This window comes from Phragmites australis, chromosome 22 (genome assembly GCF_958298935.1).
Source record: "Phragmites australis chromosome 22, lpPhrAust1.1, whole genome shotgun sequence".
In the NCBI taxonomy this organism is placed as follows: domain Eukaryota; kingdom Viridiplantae; phylum Streptophyta; class Magnoliopsida; order Poales; family Poaceae; genus Phragmites; species Phragmites australis.
In genome coordinates, this window is record NC_084942.1 from 17,107,730 (window position 1) to 17,127,846 (window position 20,117).

A 20,117-nucleotide genomic window follows, 5' to 3' on the forward strand; every position below is an offset into this window, starting at 1 on the left:
TATTAAATGCCGAAATGCTGCATGATTTTTAGAATACTATGTACCTGATAATTTATGATGAAAAGCCTGCTTACCTGCAAATTGTTTCACCCCTATAAACATTGACTTCTTGTGAAATACCACTTCAAGTATCTGAAGAGCATAAGAAAACAACAAGACAATCTCAATATAGAACATAATGTTGTACTTAGCAAGTATATATACTATATAAAGCAAGCTAAGTTATACATTATTCATACAAGAAAAAAAATCTTATAGACCCTTCTGTTCCAATTATTTACAAATTGGCCCGCTTAGCAGTCTGATGGACCTGATGCACTTCTAAGACTAATTAACAGCATCTTTGTCCCCAGAACCAGCAATTAACCCTTATAAAGATAAAAAAGGGACAAAAAAATCGAGAATTTATCGATGAGCATCACCATCATGAGATGTCTGCGCTCTACGCTCTAGCAATTAAAATTGCGGGAAATTTTTTTCAGACTCTCAAGTCCTCCTTGCTTTCCAGCTCCAGCTCCAAGAGGTCACAAGAATGGCTGACCTTGCAGGTCTGGTAGACCATGCTGGTGACGACAGTGTCAAGGACACAAATCATGGCGTGGATGTAGGCGACGAGAAGCCCCTCGAAGACCATCGCCGCGGTCACCTTGCCCGTGGTCGTGTACGGCCGCATCACCCTGAGCTGAAACAGCGCCTCGACGGCGGCGGCGGCGAGGCTGGCCGGCAGGGACGCGGCGACGGCAGTGGCGGCGTTGCCGGCCCGGAGCAGCATCAGGAGCGCCTTGAGTATGGCGCTGGCGCCGCCCCGGCCCTCAGCGGCCGCGACGACCGTGGCCAGGTTGCACACCGCGGCGGCGTTGGCGAGCGCCACAGAGTAGACGATCACGCCGGCAGCCGAGAGCGCGAGCACGGCCCTGCCACTGACGCCGTCGGAGCCGGAGCCGGATCCGGGGCCCAGCATCTGCAGCGCCTCCGCGGCGTTGAACGCGGCGAGCAGCGCGGCGAACACGACCGCGTTGGCGAGCAGCAGCGCAAGGCAGTTCACGAGCTGCGTCCGCGCCATCGCCGGGTACGACGACCGCAGCACCTCTCGAATGACAATCCCCGCAGGCGCACGCCGCTGCCGCTGCCGCCGCTGCAATGGCATCGAGCAGCAATGCACGGCGCAGGCCTTGGCGAGGAGCAGGAACGAGAGCGAGAACGGCAGGGTGGCGAGGAAGGCGCACGCGCGCTGGGACAGGCGGTGGCTGAGGAGCAAGAGGATCTGGGACGCCGGCGGGAAGCCTGCGGCGGCGAGGACCCGTCGGAGGCGCCGCGACAGGAGATGGGACGGCCCGACCAGTGCCGGGTGCGAGCGCGAGAGGAGCTCGGCGGCGGAGAAGGGCAGCGCGAGGAGCGACGCCGCGGAAGCCGCCGGGTGGTAGTGCCGGAAGAAGGCGTGTAGCGCCGTTCTCGTGATCTTGCCGGCGCTGCCCATTGCCGCGCTTTCCTCCTCGTCTCCTTGCCCCAGGCGCTTGCTCCTTTTGTATCGATGCGTGTGTGTATATCTATCACTGGATTTGTGACGTTAGCTAGTGTGCTTTGATCTTGCTCTTGATCTTTATATATGGTGTTGGGTTGCTATGAGTTTTTGTTGTAGAACTTGAGATTGGTTTGGGTTTGTGATTGTGGAGTGTTTTTGGAGGTGTTTTGGAGCGGTGTGCGTGGTTTGGGTGTTTGAATGTGGCTTCGTGACTTGTGAGTGGAAAGGGTGGAACCATGCATTATTTTTTTCTCCATTTACGTGTTGGTGGGATGTGGTATTTTCTCTATTCACGATTATAGATGAACCATTTATACCCTCACTTCAAACCCACCATAATATTTATGGTTTTATTCACCTAGCTACATCAAAAAATTTCTATATTCGTGCCACCATTACTTAGCTATAGTCGGCAGGAGAGAAATCCCCTCCCCAACCACTCAACCTAACCAATAGCCACTGCCATTGCTTCACCACCATTCAGGATTTTAGTTACCGTTTTGCAAACGGTTACCGGTCCCCGGCGGTAACCGCGGTTACCACAGTAACCACACAGTATCCGGTGGAATTCGGTAAAAACCGGTCGAATTTTGTCAATTTTTTTTTTAAAAAATTCAATTTTAAATTTAAATTTATTTAGTAACCACTCGGTTTATAAAAATGGTGCGGATCGAATCGTTCAAAAACCGCAATAAACAGGCGATTACCGACAATATTTATAACCGTGCCATCGTTATTGGCAATGAGGCGTAAATTGGGAACTCGTCATTGCCACCCATGTTATTCACTACCCATGGAGTTTGGCTCAGGAGCAGGGCGCGCCCTGCACATAGCTACGTGCAGGGCCAATCACCCCCTACCACGTGTCCTATTAACACATGCAGTTAACTCATGATTAATTATCAGGAATTATGGTGATTCATTAAGTGATACAGAAGGTAGCCATTCTTCCCAAAAGCTCGCGCTCTCCTTTTCTATCCCGTTCGTTTCCCCACATGAAGATTGGGAGTTCGCTGGTGCAAAATAATTAATCCAATATTTATAAGTCAATTTTTGAGATGTTATTCACTGTGTTCATTGTGCTGATTGTTCATTCAGTTGCTTTTCCATCAAATCAGTTTCCCTCTAGATGTTTGACCAATCACTAATGCAGTCACAAGGTTCAAAAGTTACGATACCTTCAGTGTTTCATTACATCAATCCAGCAGCAAAACTTGTTTTTGGCTCATTTTGCCATCTGATTACTCCGTCTTGCCCCTGACCTTCTTGTGGAGGAGCTCCACGGCGTCCTACCTTTGAAGGCATAGGCCCTCACCGCTGACGAGGTGAGCTCTTCCCCTCCTTCGGCGACCTCGTGCTTCGTCGGCGACTCCGCTGCCATGGTCATCCACGGCCATGGCACCTCCCTCCCTATCACGATCGATTTCGTGGTTGAGCTCTGCTGCACGTTGCACACGCGCCCAAGCCGCTCCTCGTTGGAGACCTCCCCGTCGTACGCTACGAGATCTCATCCGCGTTGGTAAGTGCAGCACACCATGCAGGGTCCTATCTTTCTTCTCCTCAATCTGGTTCGTTACAATCCAAATCATTCGATTTGGCTCATGTTTATCTAGATCTGTAGTCTAATTGGATTTGAAAGGAGAAATTTTAGGTCTGATTGCTTCTCTTCTGTCGTAAGAGACTTGGGGATTTGTTTCTTCTTATCATTCCAGATGGTACCCAAACAGGAATATTAAAATTTGAATCCAATTTCTGCTGAGTTTGATTCATCTAGAAATGGAAACGAAATCCAATTTTTCAAATTCTTGGCATCCAAACAGGCCTAGAGGTAATTGCTCCGACTTACTCCTACTTTTAATTGGCATAACACGTGGCAAGGGGATTGGACCTAGACGTAGCTATGTGCAGGGCACCCTGCACCTGAGCCAAACTCCTACCCATGTACATGGAAATGGGATCCCCTGACTTCACCAACAGTGAATAGTTGGTGAAGTCAGACGACTTTAAATTAATGTGAACCGTTGGATTTGATGTGGACGAATTAGATCTGATGTTACAGTACCATTACAGTACTAGTGCTACAGTGGTTACAATCATGATACTGTTTGTCCTCCCACATTTCACTGTTTATCTATAACTTCATCGTGCTGAAGTCAGAATTTCGATCCACATAGGAATGGGGAATCCTGGTATCGCCTACCTGCTAAATCAACAACTCCGACAATCCATGCTTGGATAGAGAAAAAAGGATGATTTTTAATTAGTTTTCTATTCTTTTTTCCTATTTCCTTGTATAGGCCCCTCACATTATTTCAAGGCTTTTGATGACTTCGGCCTTTTGATATCCACGAGACGCTGTGCTCTGAAATTATATGAAGAGTACTCTTATACAAAAACTATATGATAAGCTAAGCAGAAAAAAAAAAGATAATTAGTCCTCTAAAAAGAAATGGGAGTGTTCCAAAAAGGAAGAAAAAATGTTGGAGTGGGTTCCAAGCACAGCAACATAAATCTATGCATTGGGTAGCTTCTGTTTTTTTTTTTCAGACAGAAGATTGGGTAGTTCCCTGGCCAGTGTAAGTAGGTGCATTTTCCCAGTCCACTCAACCACACTGAACACTGATTCGGTACCTGATCTGATGCACAAAGGAGCAAATATAAACTTTAAGGGAAGTTTTATAAACTAAAAATGTAGCGCTGCTATGAGAGTTCAACTTTACTGTAAAAAAAGTGGTTGATTAGTTTGAAATTTAATCAAAATTGAAATATTGAGTTTTCATATGTCGACTTTACTTTAACAAAACCAGGAACGGCTTAAGGCCACGCTACTAGTGCCATATCAAGTATTAGCAAAGAAGCCCTACAAAATTTAAAAAGTGTCAACCAAGAATGAAAACAACTGGAAAAAATGGAAATCCCTACCGCATAGAAAAATCTTCAAAATTAACCTAAAAATATCTACATGTAACCAAAAAGACGTTATTGTGTTCGCACCAACTCCTGTTTCTTATAATCTTATTTGTCCTGGATCCTCACCATTTCATCTAATTTTCAACTTTTCTAAATACAGAAACTTCTCACATATTTTACTAGTAAAACAGAAACGATAAACACTCATTAAAAAATATTCGAAATACATGATAAAACTAGACACGCTGCGTTTATATAACGGAATCAAAGAGAGCGAAAAAGTCTAACCACTCTTCTGTAAAATCAATAGCCAATAGCTTCGAAGCAGTGGCGGATCCAGCTAGGTGGCATGGGCCATGAACCATCTAAAAATTTGCACCAGCCTAAGACCCATGTAAATGTGTAAGTTTTTTAAAGCAAATTTCAAACTTAATTATATTAGGATGTTAAATTACGTTAAGTTGAACCACCTTTACCTATAATCCTGAATCCACCACTGCTTCGGAGTTCTTCATCGGTAATGTACTAACGTACATTCATCATTGCATTTTGTAACCACCTAGATTGCACATTGTCTTGCTCTGGTACTTCCTTACGGATTGGCGAGCTGTTCTTGTTAATGAGTTTGAACACCTCGCGACTAAATCACGTCGGCAAACGTACAAATGCACCTCAAGATACGTCCTCCCAAAAAGAAAACGTCCGTTGTAATACCCCGAACATTATGAGCAATATAACCTGAATATTATAAAGATAGACCGTTAGCCGATCAAAGCTCAGAGTAGGTGAAAATTTGACTTCTGATCCGTAGCTTAGATGGCGAAGATCACGGATGTGAAGAACTCATTAAAATGCTTCCCTTCAACTATTTAAACACCCCTTTTAGACGCCGGGTGAATCCGGTGAATGCGTCCGTGCTGTTTTAATAAAAACCACCTAGTTTTTCTAAGGTTGAATCTTGTTCTTTAACTTTGGCTTACTCAAGTTGGGAAGCACTTCTGGGGAACATGACTCTTTAGGTGTGTTATAGCTTATGGGGACACACTTGCGTGTGGCATTAGTGTGGTGTACATGCTAGTCTTCCTTGTAATCAAGAAAAAACTTTGCTGCCCAAGTTTTTGCTAGGCTCCAAAAATGAAATAAGGTGTCACGTAAAATTTTGGCATTGAACCAAACAGGAATAAAATCTGATCAGAAATGGCAAATTTTAGTAAGATAGACTTCGGTTCTCATGGGCATAAAACACAAGGAGTCCAAGAAGACTTCAAAATACACGCTAAATAGGTCGGCTAAAAAACTACGTGAGATGAGCACGTTTTGCAAACAATTAGAAAAACAAAGTGCTGTCAGTTGCATTTCGATGACAATTTAAAAAGAGCTTGATAAAAAAATAACGACTTCAACCAGAAACCAGTGACCAGTCGTTCTCAGAGGCCATCCGCTCAGAAAAGATGACACCAACTTCATTCAATCCCTACGCGACCACAACTGAACGACATGTGCTCTGATCACCGACGCACAGAAGTGTTGTTTTGGTTGTATACAGTTAACTGTTTAATTTTTTACCATAAGTACCTCTTTGAATATTTTAATTGAACTTTTAAAAATAGTATAGCGAAATTTGTCTTGAAAAGTAGTTTCAAAATGTTACAACTTTAGAATATTTTGCATATATCATCTACTAGTATTAGTAGTTAAAGTAGTGTATTGGTGAATGTGTCAATATCCAAAAACCTCTTTTGTGACTCTGAGAGAGTATTAATGTGATAGAAAAGTGTCATTTTGGTACATGACATAATACCTTTGGGAGAACATTGTTCAAGACCCAGGTGCAAATTATTTGTTCTTCACATTTCACCATCACACAACATTCGGTAATTGAATGGAAGAACAACCTAAGCCGTCTGTTTTCGAAAATTAGATGCCCATCCTACGGCTAAGTCGCATAGAAAGTTTCCCAGCAATTCCACGGAAAGATCAAGCGACGAAACAGAAATTTCATGGCTGATTTTTGATGAAACGAATAATAGGTAGGACAAAGACAACAAGATTGGTTGAGGGAAGAAAATTCTATAGGACCTTCCTACGAAAGATCTCCGTGAGACCCTGATCCCACCACACATTCTCTGATTTAACGGCTGGACTGAAGAAAAGAGAAAGGGGAGGGAACACGTGTCATCATAGAGGAGGTCTTTTATAGAACCTGATCCTATAAAATTTGCTTTCTTTGTTAGGTAATTACCTTGCACGAACGTAGGAAAGTAGAATGATCACTTACCTTAACAAATGACAAGCCTCTGCACCCTCTCCAAGCAGGATTTTTATGTCAGTACCATGGAATCTGTTGGAAACCACAACCTGGAGCATGTGAAGCAGCCCATCTGTTCAAGGACGTCCTATAATTCTGCATGGGAAGCCTGGGTTGCCATCCATCCACAGGTTCAAAATGTAGTGAACAAGGAGGGCCCTGCGCCAAATTGTCAAAGATATCAACCAACTTCAGAATGCGACGCACCAGTTGGCGTCGACATGAAGGAAGACATTCTCTCTTGGGCTTGAGCTTAATGAGGGGCTTCTACAGATAAATCTTTGATACTCTGTCATGCCAAATGAACAGTTTTCGAGACAATCATAGATCAGCGTGGCTATTTCAGTAGTGCAATCATTAGAAAGCCAAAGACAAGGGATCATACCTTTCCTTACTGTAGACCCTGGTTGTCATAGACTAAGAAAGGCTAAAAGGCATATAACAAGCAGACGAATGTGTGTTAGTTGTGATCTCATAAGGCTAACTGCCTTGACCAGATCCACTTCGAAGGGAACTGATAACCCGTCATGATTGGTGGCCTAACCAAATAGGTTAGTTGAGTTCTAACCCACCAGCGTTACATTAAAAGGAGAGCTGGCAGCTTTCTCTATTAACATAAATGAGTTTTTACAGGCGATTCCATAAGTTAGTTGAGTTTCAGATAGAAGAGATTAAAAGAATTGTATATGCTATTAGTATCACTAGTACTTCTGTGGTAGGATGGTAATGACGTATCGCACGAGCTAAGAGGTTATAGATTCTAGTGTACAATTGCAACGGGGTGTGTGGTCGGGCCAAAAAAAACATCGATTCTAGGATCAATTACCAGAGACGGTTCGCTTAAGGAATTGTCTATGGAAACCCATTAACAGAGACAGGCTCTCAGGTGGTTCCACAAGTTGGTTGAGTTCCAACCCATCAGCATTATAGTAAAAGGGATACAATTTTAATATAAAGTATGTACTCGTCTGACTTTGTATGAAAAAATTATAATTTTTTTAGATAAACTGTCAATAATTATCAGGGATGGATCACATAAGAAATCGTCTGTGAAAATTATCCTATTTTCAAAGGTGCTTCACATAAAGAAACACCTCTAAAAATAACCTTTTATACATACGTTTCACATAAGGAACCGCATGTGGTAATTATCCAATTTTCAGAGGCTGTTGTTATAAGCAACCGTCTGTAAAAATTTGTTTCCACAAGCGGCCCGAAACCGCAGAGACTTGCTCAGCCGGTTTACCATATGAACCGTCTGTGAAAAGACACTTTAAGTGTTTAAAAAAATAATTTTTATAGTAATGGATTTTTTCGGTTTGATGGGCAACAGAGCTGGCTCGGGTGCTTTAGGGTTTTGGTTGGACGTCGCTGAGCGATTCTAGCTGTCTGATCAGATCTAACTGCCACGTGCACATAAATGGGCTGGGAATGCATAGTGGGCTGGACTTAGTGATTTTGGGCCGCATAAGAATATTAACTCTGAGGGTCATTTTCTCCTTTTCTTTTCTGTCTTTAATTAATTTATGTACTTATTTACTATTGCGAGTTGTAACTATGAGATAATTCAATTTTCTAAGTATTATTTATCTCTAATTAAAATGGAACCAACAATAAGTTTTTATTAGAGATTTATATAATTTTGAGGATTTGTGTAATTTAATTTTTAATGGGCATAGTTATATTCTAATCAAACGTTTATTATAATTATGCATCATTAATTAATTTTCTGCTTAATTAAATAATTCTGGTTCTTTTCATTTCTACCCAACGGTTATGTGAATTTGAATTGTCATTAGCATGTTATTCATTAGACCAATATAGGGTTAATTTCATGCTAGACGCTTTTTATATGATTACTGATTATATTCTATGATTATAATCTAGCAATGAATCCTTCAGCTATCTCTGGGTATCTGAATGGTATTGAGTAGCTTACCGGGACTATCTTTCCCTCCTGGAAAGAGTAAATCTTAATTGTCCTTGGAGTGATGGATCTCGATTACGCTTTACGAGAGATAACTCATGTTGAGCCTGCTTCTAATGCTATGGACCTTGCTAAGCAAAAGAGGATCTATGAGACAGCTAAGAAAAAATAGGAGCATTCTAACAGAATGTCTGTCATGATAATAAAATGCACCGTTACTATAGACATAGTTAGTCTCAATAGAGGAGCCGTTTAGAGGCTCCTCAAAGGTTTATGCCAATACTTTTATCATGAAGATACTGATAACCAAGTATGATAGGATTAGCTGTGTGAGAGAACATGTCATGATGTTGAATGACATGGCCGCTAAACTTAAGGGCATAGATATGGAGATCTCAGAGGGCTTTCTGGTCCACTTTATAATGACTTCCCTTCCTTCTGAGTTTGGACCCTTTAAGATTAACTATAATACTTAGAAGGAGAAATGGACCATGAGAAAGCTCATTGTCATTGTCATGTGCGCTCAGGAGGACGAAAGACTTAAAGCTGAAAAGAAGGATTATGCACATCACATTAGCTCAAGCCCGAGGAAGAGGAAGTTCAAGGGAGAATTTAAGGCTAAGAAGAAGTTGCACTGTACATCGAAGCTTGACAAGTCAGAGCCTAGTAAGCCCAAGCCACATGCAGCATCTACACCTACAACACCTAATTACCCAGAATGTCGCTTCTACAAACAGAATGGACATGTGATGAGAAACTGCAGTGGGTTTAAGGAATGGCTTGCTAAGAAGGGTAAGAATGAAATTTCTATAATTCATAAATCCTTCTTTGCTATTTTTTTTCTTCTGATTCCTAGTGGATTGACTCTGGTGCAACTATGCACGTATGTAATTCATTACATGGATTCCTTTCCATGGGAACACTCCGAATGGGGGAGAAAAGTCTTAGAGTGGCTGATGGAAAGGAGACTGAAGCCGAAGCAATAGGAGATCCTCCATTAGTGCTGCAAAATGACTCTACCCTTCATTTGAATAATGTACTCTTTGTTCCCACCTTAAGTAGGAACCTCATTTTTGTTTCTCTTTTGGATGATTATAATTTTGAATTTACTTTTTGGAACAAAAGATGTATAATAAGATATGGCAATAATGATATTGGCTTTGGTTTTTGTCAAGACAAGCTCTATAAATTTGAGTTATTTCATTCATTTGAAGCCCTGAATGTGTGCAACAAAGTTAATAAATGTAATGAGACCTCACTGAAATCGTGGCACTGTCGATTAGGCCATATTTCGAATGGGAGAATGGAACATCTCATTAAAGAAGAGATGATCCATTCCCTTGACTTCTCTGACTCAGGCTCCTATATTGATTGCATCAAGGGAAAATATGTTAAACAAATTAAGAAAGGAACCACCCGCGGTACGAGATTATTAGAATTGATCAACACTGACATATGTGGGCCTTTTCCTATTCTGAGTGTGGATGAATATGACTCATTCATCACATTTATTGATGACTACTCCTGTTACGGATTCATCTTTTCTATTTGTGACCGTTTTGAATCACTCGCTAACATATTTAAGACTGAAATAGAAAATGAACATAACTTAAAGATTAAGGTAGTGAGATTAGGCCAAAAAGGAGAGTACTATGGTAGACATGCTCCCTATGTTTAGATCCCTGGTCCTTCTACACTGTACCTTCTGAAAAATGGTGTAGTTGCACATTACTCAATGCTTGGCGAACATCACCAAAATGGAGTAGCCGAAAGGCATAATCTTACTCTTATGGATATGGTGTGGAGCATGATTAACAACTCTAGTTTGTCAAATAACTTATGGATGAAAGCATTAAAGACAACAGCTCCCATACTTACTTGGGTCCCCGGTAAATCAGTGTTGAAGACACCTTATGAATTATGGACTATGATGAAATCGAGCTTAAGATATTTATGTGTGTGGGGTTGTCTAGCTAAAGCTAAAGTATTTAATTCACACATTGGAAAATTAGATTCTAAGATAGTTAACTGCCATTTTATTAGGCACCCTGAAAGATCTAAGGGGCATCACTTCTATTGTTCAAACCGTACCACTAAGTTTATAGAAATGAGACATGCTAAGTTATTAGAAAATGCTGAAATTAGTGGGAGCTTTGAGGAGAACCAGGTTTATGTTCCAATCCTGATTATCCGAGAGGCTAATGTTCCTGCACCTCATGTTGTTGCACCTCCAAATGTTCAGCCTCAAGAAGAGGATTCTAGAATCAGTAGTGCAACACCTAATGATTAGCGTCACATAAACAAGCTTTTTGCGATCATTAATGAACCCTTAAGAAGATCACAATGAGAAAGAAAGCATGCTCTTCCAAATGACTATGTCATGTACATGAATGAAAGCACAAATAGCATAGGGAAGGCAGATAATCCTACCTCATTTAAAGAGGTCATGATGAGCGAGTATTCGTCCAAATGGGGTGATGCCATGAAGGATGAGATGGAGTCAATGAGTTTTAATAAGGTATGGGATTTATTAGAAATTCTTGACGAGTCAAAACAGTAGGTTGTAATTAGGTCTACAAAACTAAGCATGATTCTAAGAGAGGGGATCAATTATAATGATACTTTCTCTCCTGTCTCAAAAAAGATTAATTAAGAATTATTATGGCGCTTGTTGCTCATTACGATTTGGAGCTACATCAGATAGATGTTAAAATTGTATTCCTTAATGGTGACTTGCATGAGAATGTGTATATGACTCAACCGGAAGGTTTTGTCATGGAATGCAAGGAACACATGGGATGTAGGCTTAGAAAATCCATATACGGGTTAAAGCAGACGTCTAAGCAATGGTACCTTAAATTCAATGAAGACATAAGAAAATTCGGCTTCAAAGAAAATAAAGTGGATAATTGCATTTATATTAAAGTTAAGGGGAGTAAATTTATTGTCCTGGTACTTTATGTGGATGATATTTTATTGGTCAGCAGTGATAAGGATATGATGTATGAGACCATGAGATTTCTATCATCCAACTTCAATATGAAGGATCTTGGTTAGGCCTCTTACGTTTTGGGCATTGAGATTTACCGAGATATGTCCAAAAGGGTATTAAGTCTATCCGAGAGGGCTTATATTGACAGAGTGATCAAAAGGTATAATATGCATAATTGTTCTACATCACCTACTCCTATTGTTAAAGAAGATAAGTTTAGTTCATTTCAATCCCAAGGAATCAATTAGAAATTGATCAAATGAAGACGATTCCTTATGCTACAACAGCCGGGAGCATTCTCTATGCTCAGGTTTGCACACGCCCTGACTTAGCTTATATAACAGGGATGCTACGTAGATATCAGTCACATTAAGGATTAGAGCACTGAAAAGTTGTCAAGAAGATCTTGCGTTATTTGCAAGGCACTAAGAACTTCATGCTCGCATATAAGAAGTCTGATAATCTTAATGTTAAGGGTTATTCAGATGTGGACTTTGCGGGGTACATATACATAAAGAAGTTAACTTCAGGATATATTTTCACCCTCGTGGGAGGATTCATTTCTTGAAAGATGTCTAAACAATCTCTTACTGCATCTTCTACGATGCAATATGAGTTTGTGGCATATTATGAGGCTACCAGGCAGGCTGTATGGCTTAATAATTTTATCCTGGGACTAAGAGTGGTTGATAGCATAACTAAGCCGCTCAAGATATACTGTGATAACAAAGCCATTATTTTCTTTTCGAGTAACAACAAGTCAAGTGGTGCTATCAAACATATTGTCATCAAGTATCATGTCGTGAAAGATAGAATTAATCTAGGATCGAACCATTGGGGTCGAGCATATAAGTACAAAGCTCATGCTTTCTGATCCACTAACTAAAGGCTTACCACCTAATATATTTAAAGAACATGTTGTTGGCATGGGTTTAACTGATAGACTATAATTCTAAGATTATTATTTTAAGATCTCAATTTCATGATCCTGGGAGTAAAGGACCATAAGCAATAAAACCAACTCCTAAGGCATAAGTAGATCCATATCAAGATGAAATTGTATACTATAGATTATGAGGTCCAGTGACGTTTTTTATAGCTATTGTGATTGCATTATCTTAGTGTGCTATTTTGTTGAGTATGAACTAATGATGTTAGCCATTTGATCAAGTCAGAGAATATTAGTTATGATCTCATAAGGCTAATCGCCTTGACCAGATCAATTTCAAGGGAACTGATAACCCCTGTGCATGTGCCATGATTGGTGGCCTAACCAAATCGGTTGGTTGCGGTCCTACCCACTAATGCTACATTAAAAGGGAGCCGACAGCCTGAGTTTCAGCTGTTTGCCCGTGCTCATTACTCCCCTAACATATCCCGATCAAAACAGTAACGCTAAGGTGGTCAAAGACCGCTGACCATTGCCGGGCAATTCCGGATGATCTACTACGACACTGGCGCGATCAACATCAATGCCAGAGACCGTACTTTGTCATTGCTCTTCACTAACCCGTCATGGCTTCTCCAAATCAAGGTTAATTACTTCCGTTGCTTAATGTTAATTGGTGTTTAGTGTATTAGGTTAAGAGATCAGTGGCTAATTAGGCAAATAATCTTTAACAATGTGACGATCCACCACCCAGGTCTAAGATACTAGGCGCATAGGATGGAAGCATAAATAATCAAGGACAAATAATTAATGAAGAGCCAAAAGCCAGGAAACCATTTACTGGAAATACTAGATGAAGGTGTGTCATCACAGAACACATTTCCATTGAACTAAAAAAAGTCATTTCCATTATAAACCAGCATTAAAACCAGGTTCAGCTAAATATACTGACACAACAATCAGTGCTAGTGCAAAAAAGCATGATCTACATAAACCCTGTCATTTCTGAAAGTGGGGACTGAGCAGCCCAGAGATTTCAAGAAATCCAACATGGTCACGTCCAACAAATATCTTCTTCGGTTTCTCGTCACAGACGATTATCTTCTTGTTATTTGGATCCCGGTTGCAGAAACATATAGAATAAGTAACTGTTTATTCCATTAAGAAAGAAAATTTCATAATGCTATTGAGATATATGTGCTACAAGAAAGCTGCATTGTTAACTGGTTGAAAATTGAAATACACGGGTCATAGCCACAAGCAACAACACATGCATGAAATAGAACCAGGCAGTCCAATTACCATCATATGGCACTGCAGTAAATTGTCTTGCTGAATATACAATTAAATATTGTCTTGGGAAATTTGGAAGTTAATACATAACTCTAAATTCAGATCCAAAATGGTTATTATTCTAATTGTCCAAGGAACAACAATTAATGTCACTTCATGACCAAAACACAAGTGCAGACGCGAGAACTTTCAGGAAAAAAAAATGATAGCTAGATTAGAATGCCAGGTGAGTTATTGATTAGGTATCACAACAAACGGCATGCTGTGTTTGTGGTCCATACAGCTTTTTCTGCAGGGGCATCTGTGATTGTATGTGGCCGTAAAATTGTTCCTGGTGCAGGGCGTTCTTGAAATTTTTACAACCCATATTGACCAAGGATTGAATAGATTTGAAAATTCAGTAATCCTTAGTAGTTTATTTCTGCAGAGAAACTCCACTCCAATCATACAGCCTGCATGCAGATTGAAATGTGCCTCCACATCTCTACAGTATGACTTGGCAATCGCCATACTACACCACTCAATTGTCTTCGACAGAGTGTGTGCCCGGCTACCCGCTCGTAAACAGTTACTCAAGGGCACTGGCTAATGAGCTACCCGTGATTAAGGTTTGAAGATTTAGTTCAGTAGTTCAGATGACCATGTAAAACAAACAAGGGTGTAATCAGATACTATGGAAACATTGGCATTATCACCACTCGATTGTCTTCAATAGAGTGTGTACCCGGCTACACCCTATAGATTAAAAATTAATAAAAATAATAAGGTACAAAGAATAAGAAAGGAAGGAAACAAACAAGCAAAGAAAGAAGAAAAAAGCAAAAGAACTAAGAGCCGAACTGATCTATCCATTAGCGAATGAGTGGGAAGTTGTCGAGGGTTTTCTCTGACAATATATCTGTAAGAATAACGGGATTGTCGTTGTGATCCAGGAATCGAATAAGAGACGAAGCACATACGATGTATATAGGTTTGATCCTCGATTGGAGTAATATCCTACGTTCTGTGTGATTGATGATGTATATGTATTCACTCGAGTACATGCAATGTGTCTAGATCTGTTACAAGGAGTATATGAGATCTAAACTAGACTAATGACGAAGTCATCGAGTATCTCCTGTGGCCCTAGCGCTTGTGTCGAATCGCAGATGAGTTGAGTTTCTCCGAAAAATAGAGTCTCCCTTCGGGAGTCTAGGTCCCCATCTTATATAGGGGCCTTATATTGCTTCCTATCTCGTCGTAGTCGATAGTGAGTCCTTCATCTTATCCACCAAGAAAGATCTGATAAATCCGGCTGAGATACTAGTTGTTCTCTAGTTGGCTAACCAATCGAGACCTTCTTAGTATGTGCCTTCTGGATCTCTAGAAGTATCAGGTACTGCAAATTCGATTTCATAATATACGGAGTTATTAAGCATGCACACGACGTAATTATCCGTATATGGTATACTCTTTATGCGTATATACCCCATAGTTAGATATTCGACAACCCCTAACTCTGCTTGGGAGGAAGGGTTTATGCAATTTTCCACTCGAGTACCATCAAGTCTAAGCCTGGTTGAGTAAGATGGTTCAGGCTTGCAGTCAAGAGAATCGAGTAAGAATGGATCCTATTCCAAGAATCGAGTGAAAACACAATTGGGTCGAGCATCCTACTGTTAACCGCACTCAAAGCTCAAGAAAGGACTAAAGCTTGATTAGTCGACACCCGATTCTAAGTAGAGTTAAAAAACCTTTCGAAATTTGAACATATGGGTATAGGCGCATTTAATGCGTGCAGATATTTGCATGATGTCATCACTCCGCCTTCACGCCAATCGAGGCACCATAGAGACGTGAGTGGTTGCCAAAAGACAGTAAGTTTTTGGGCTATTTACCCGTACTAGCCGAAACTGTAGCAGTTATTCCTTGCTCTTATCGCTAGCCTTCTTGCAAAAGCCTCCATATTTCTCCTCCCATACACTCATCGCCGCCGGGAAACCATGGATTTCGGTTCTCCTTTTAAGACCCCCACTCCCTCCTCACAGGAGGAGGAGTCTGACGTGAAGCTCGCCGATGCGTCACCCAAGCAGTTTGACGAGACAGAGCTCCTGACTGAGATATGGTCGGCCTCCTTGATGCAAGAATCAAGGCTGAAGGAATAGTTCCCCATCGCGATTTGGTTGAATGGAGGCCTGCATCTGGTGAAGAGTTCCCAACCTGCAAAATTGATCACGAATTCGTGGTTTTTGAATCATTTTTCTGTTGTGGGTTCAACGCCCCTCCTTCCAAGTTCTTCTTGAATGTACTCAATTGGTACCAAATCAAGCTTCACCACTTGAACCCGAACTCCATCACCATGCTTAGAGTTTTTGTTCATCTTTGCAAAGCCTTCCTCAGCATCGAGCCAAGTTTGAATATGTTCCAGTACTTTTACCGGATGAAAAGGTTTAAGGAGAATAAAAGTGTTAGGGGATGTGGTTTCCAACTGAGATACGGAAAGAAGAATTCGTACATCATAGTTCTCCTAATTTCCTCCTGGTCGAGAGATTGGAAAAAACTTTGGTTTTATGTCTCTAATCCTAATCCAATCGAGTTCCCTTAATTTGTAGAGGCCTTTTCCCCCATCAAATCCTACCTTGGATGAAGAAACACCACAAGACCAGCCACACCTCCTACTATGCCAATCGAATTGACATGCTCAAGCAATGTGGCCTAACTAGGTGGCATGTAGCCAAAGATTTTATCAGTCAAAGATTGAGTCCCTTGAAGGTGCGGGAACACTTGGCTTGGGAGGACAATGGAGTCAAAGATTGCTCCAGGGATGCGACTAAATGTAAGTTAATTAGCACTCTGCTGCATTTGTTATTGCAGTCGAGCTCATTCGAATGATTTTCCTTATTTCTTTTTTAGCTCTGTCCTTGCAAGAAGTTACTGTTTGTCTGAACAAACTCTTCTATGACAAAGCGCCAGAATGTTACATTTTGCCCTACTCCCTTACGAATCCTCGACCGGAGGTGGGGATTCATTAAGTAGGAAAACAGGGCTATTTGTTGTTTGCTAGATCTGACTTCTTGTTTTTTATCATAGGATCAAGTCTTCCGTCAAGAGTATATCCTCACAAATGAGGTCCTTGATCTTGATGACACTCCTTCAGGTGCTAGCGACAAGAGGAAGGAACCAGTCACTCAAGAAGACAAGGGGTCTCACTGACCAAAAAGATCGTCCTTGCCGTTTGATCCACTGTATGATCCAAACCCTCTCAAGAGCAAGCAAAGAAGTCCTCTGGTATTAAAATAAAATCTTCCAGTAATCGATAGTTTTTCTGTTATCGAGCAAATGCCTGCTAATACCAGGTTTACGTGGATGGTCTTTTTCAGGGGACATCTGGTGCATCCTCGCAATCACCATCCTGAGAGACCGCCATGCCCTATGACTCAACCAAAGGGGTAACTGAAAGTGCATCTAGCCCCTATGACTCAACCAAAGGGGTAACTGAAAGTGCATCCATAGGAGATGCATAAATGATGAAGCATGGATTCTTTGAGAAATGCCATGAGTCCAAAGAATTGCATAAAAAGTCATTGAGATTTTAGTGATGCTCATAAGAAGAAGAAGAAGCTCAACAAGATTAACAATAAGCTTGAATGCTAAGTTACTTGTGGAGATCAAGTAACTAAAGGTATGACTTGTTAATAGAGTTTTATGGACTAATCCGTGTGCTATGTGTTTAAGAATGAGTGGGGTTAGGTATTATATGAAGATTGACAATATGCATGAAGGCTAATAAGTTACTTGTGGAGATCAAGTAACTTAAGATATAAAAGTTGTCATTTAGGTTTTATGGACTAACCCATGTGCTTTGTGCTTAAGAGTGAGTTGGGGTTATGATCCATAAGAAGGTATGGAAGTTGGCAACCCTCAAGGTTTGAAAGAAAGAAATGGTACTTGAAAGTTTTCAAATGCTCAAAGTGGTTCAAACGAGTTTTATATTTGAATTTGAGTATAGGTATGTTGCACTATTAAGAGGGATTCAACGTAAGCTAATTGTCGTGTCTTAGTGCGCAAGAGTTTCTAACTAAACCCATAGTGAGAGTTCTTTTTAGAAATCTGGAGCGGAAAGTATGGAAGTGTCCGAATTGTGTTTTGGAGTGTTTCTAATTTGATCCTATATGTTTTAGGTCATGAATTCATTTGGAATTTGTAGCCCTTTGAATAAACTTTCCATAGAGTCCAAAATCGTCGAAATCGGACTCCAGGATCAAAAGTTATCGCCATTTTTCAGAGGTCAGCTGTGCTGAACCCGGATATTCCGGGTTGGGCCGGATACTCCGGGTTGTCCAGAGTCTCCGGGTGAGGCTCCGCTAGAGAGTCTCGGATTGGGTTGTTTCAGTTGACCCGGATACTCCGGATTACCCCGGATACTCCGGGTCAGGCCAGAAAAGTCTCCAACGGCTAGTTTTTTGGAGGTGGGTATTTATACCCTCTCAACCCCCTCCTTTGGGGACTGCTGAAGCACGAAAAAGAACACTTCTTAGAGCCAAAAGAACTCCTTCCCACTCCATTTTAGTGAGAGATTTGAGAAGAAAAGTGAGTTGGATTGTGAGATTGGAAGATTGGGTGCAAGTGAGCTAAATCCAATCTTGAGCACTTGAGTTCATCGGCAAGAAGTTTGTGAAGCATTTGTTACTCTTGGAGGTGAAGCCTCCTAGCTGGCTAGGTGTTGCCCGGCAAGCTCCCGTACTTGTGGTGAGCCGCGGGAAAGTTTGTAAAGGCTTCGATTTTGCCTCCTCAAAGTAAGAAATCAAGAGTGGAAGTCAAGCTCAAGTGTGACCGAGCTTGGAGAGGAAAGTGGTTGAAAGAGACCTGACTTATTGGAGCTTCCTCAACAGAGATGTAGGATTCACGGTGGTGAATTCGAACTTCGGGAAATAAATCTTGTGTCTCCTCTCCTGTTCCCTTTCTTTTGAGTTCTTGCTCAATATTTGTTCATATTGCTCGATCTACTTGTTCGTGAGTATTTGATTGTAGGTTCTCCGTGGATCTACGTGGAATGATCACTTGGAATACACGATATCACTTGGTTTGAACTAGAACTCTTTACCCGTACTTTAAATTCAATTTCAAGCCCAGTTCTATACAGAACCCGGAGAATCCGGATCAGTCCGGAGATTCTGGAACTGTACAGAATAGTGTTTTCAGCCTCATAAACAGTGTTTTTAGCCTTTTTCAATTAATGTTTTCTTGCATATCTTTTGCTAGAATTGAATAATTGTTGTCACCTTAGGATTGTAATTTCCACACTTATTTAGGGTGATTATGCACTAGTTGAGCCTAGCATATTTAGGTTTTTCACTTGTGAAAAATCCATTAATTTATAATCTGCTGCAAGTTTAGCCCAAAGGTAAAAGGGGAGGAATTTTTGTAAAAACACCTATTCACCCTCCCTCTAACCGACATCATTGTCCTTTCAATTGGTATCAGATCCAAGTCTCTCTTTTCGGGCTTTACTGCCTAGAGAGTAAAGATATCGACTAGCGGATTAGTGCACATAGAGCCACTCCTATTAGATGGTCCTGATTACTTTGAGTGGAGTACTCGCATGCTTAATATCTTTAGGACCATGGGTACTCAAATAGAGCGAGTTGTAGATGTAAGCATTTCTCCTTCTAATGATAAACTCATATCATCCGAAGAGGAAGAGAAATGCATATATCTCAATGCTTAAGCTACTAATGCTTTATTCAATGCTTTGAGTATAGATGTTGTTGAATCAATCTTGCCGCTTGAAGACGCTCATCTCATTTGGACTACTCTTAAATAAAGATATGACAAGCCCAAATGTGATGAAGAAGAACTTCTTTCAGAGACGTCATTTGTAGAATGCTCTACTTCATCATCACACCATGAAGAGCACCAAATGACTTTCTCTTTTATCCAAGAGGATGTCACTCCGTCATCCACTTCACCAACATTTAACAACGAGCAAGGTAATGAAATGGTGAGTGTAGTAAGTGAGTGTCAATCCCTCCGTTGGACTTTAACAACACTTACAATGAAATTTTCATATCTAGTAATGTTGTTAAGCCTTGCATATCATCTAGTGCAAAAATGCCTACTTATCATGATGATATGACTCTTTGCTCTCATGCTGATGCATCTATTTCTACTATTATTTGTGAGACTAATATTTTGAAGGAAAATAGAAGTCTATGAGAGACAAAGCCTAGGTGGAGAAGCATCCACCTCTTCAAGATGCTCATCTCCTTACACCGATTCTCCATTATGCCTTATGAA

At 40.9% G+C, this 20,117-nt stretch overlaps 1 protein-coding gene across 1 annotated transcript; it reads right to left on the minus strand.

The window, feature by feature from the left end:
* Positions 1–267: 267 nt before the first annotated feature.
* LOC133904541 (uncharacterized) lies at positions 268–1,734 on the minus strand. Its single transcript, XM_062346033.1, has one exon. The coding sequence runs from the start codon at positions 1,475–1,477 to the stop codon at positions 479–481; it is 999 nt and encodes a 332-aa protein (XP_062202017.1). The 5' UTR covers positions 1,478–1,734; the 3' UTR covers positions 268–478.
* Between the last annotated feature and the right edge of the window lie 18,383 nt (positions 1,735–20,117).

What these genes read in the sequence shown, in the direction of transcription:
- LOC133904541 (XM_062346033.1), bottom strand. Translation starts at nt 1,477, where the DNA reads ATGGGCAGCGCCGGCAAGATCACGAGAACGGCGCTACACGCCTTCTTC.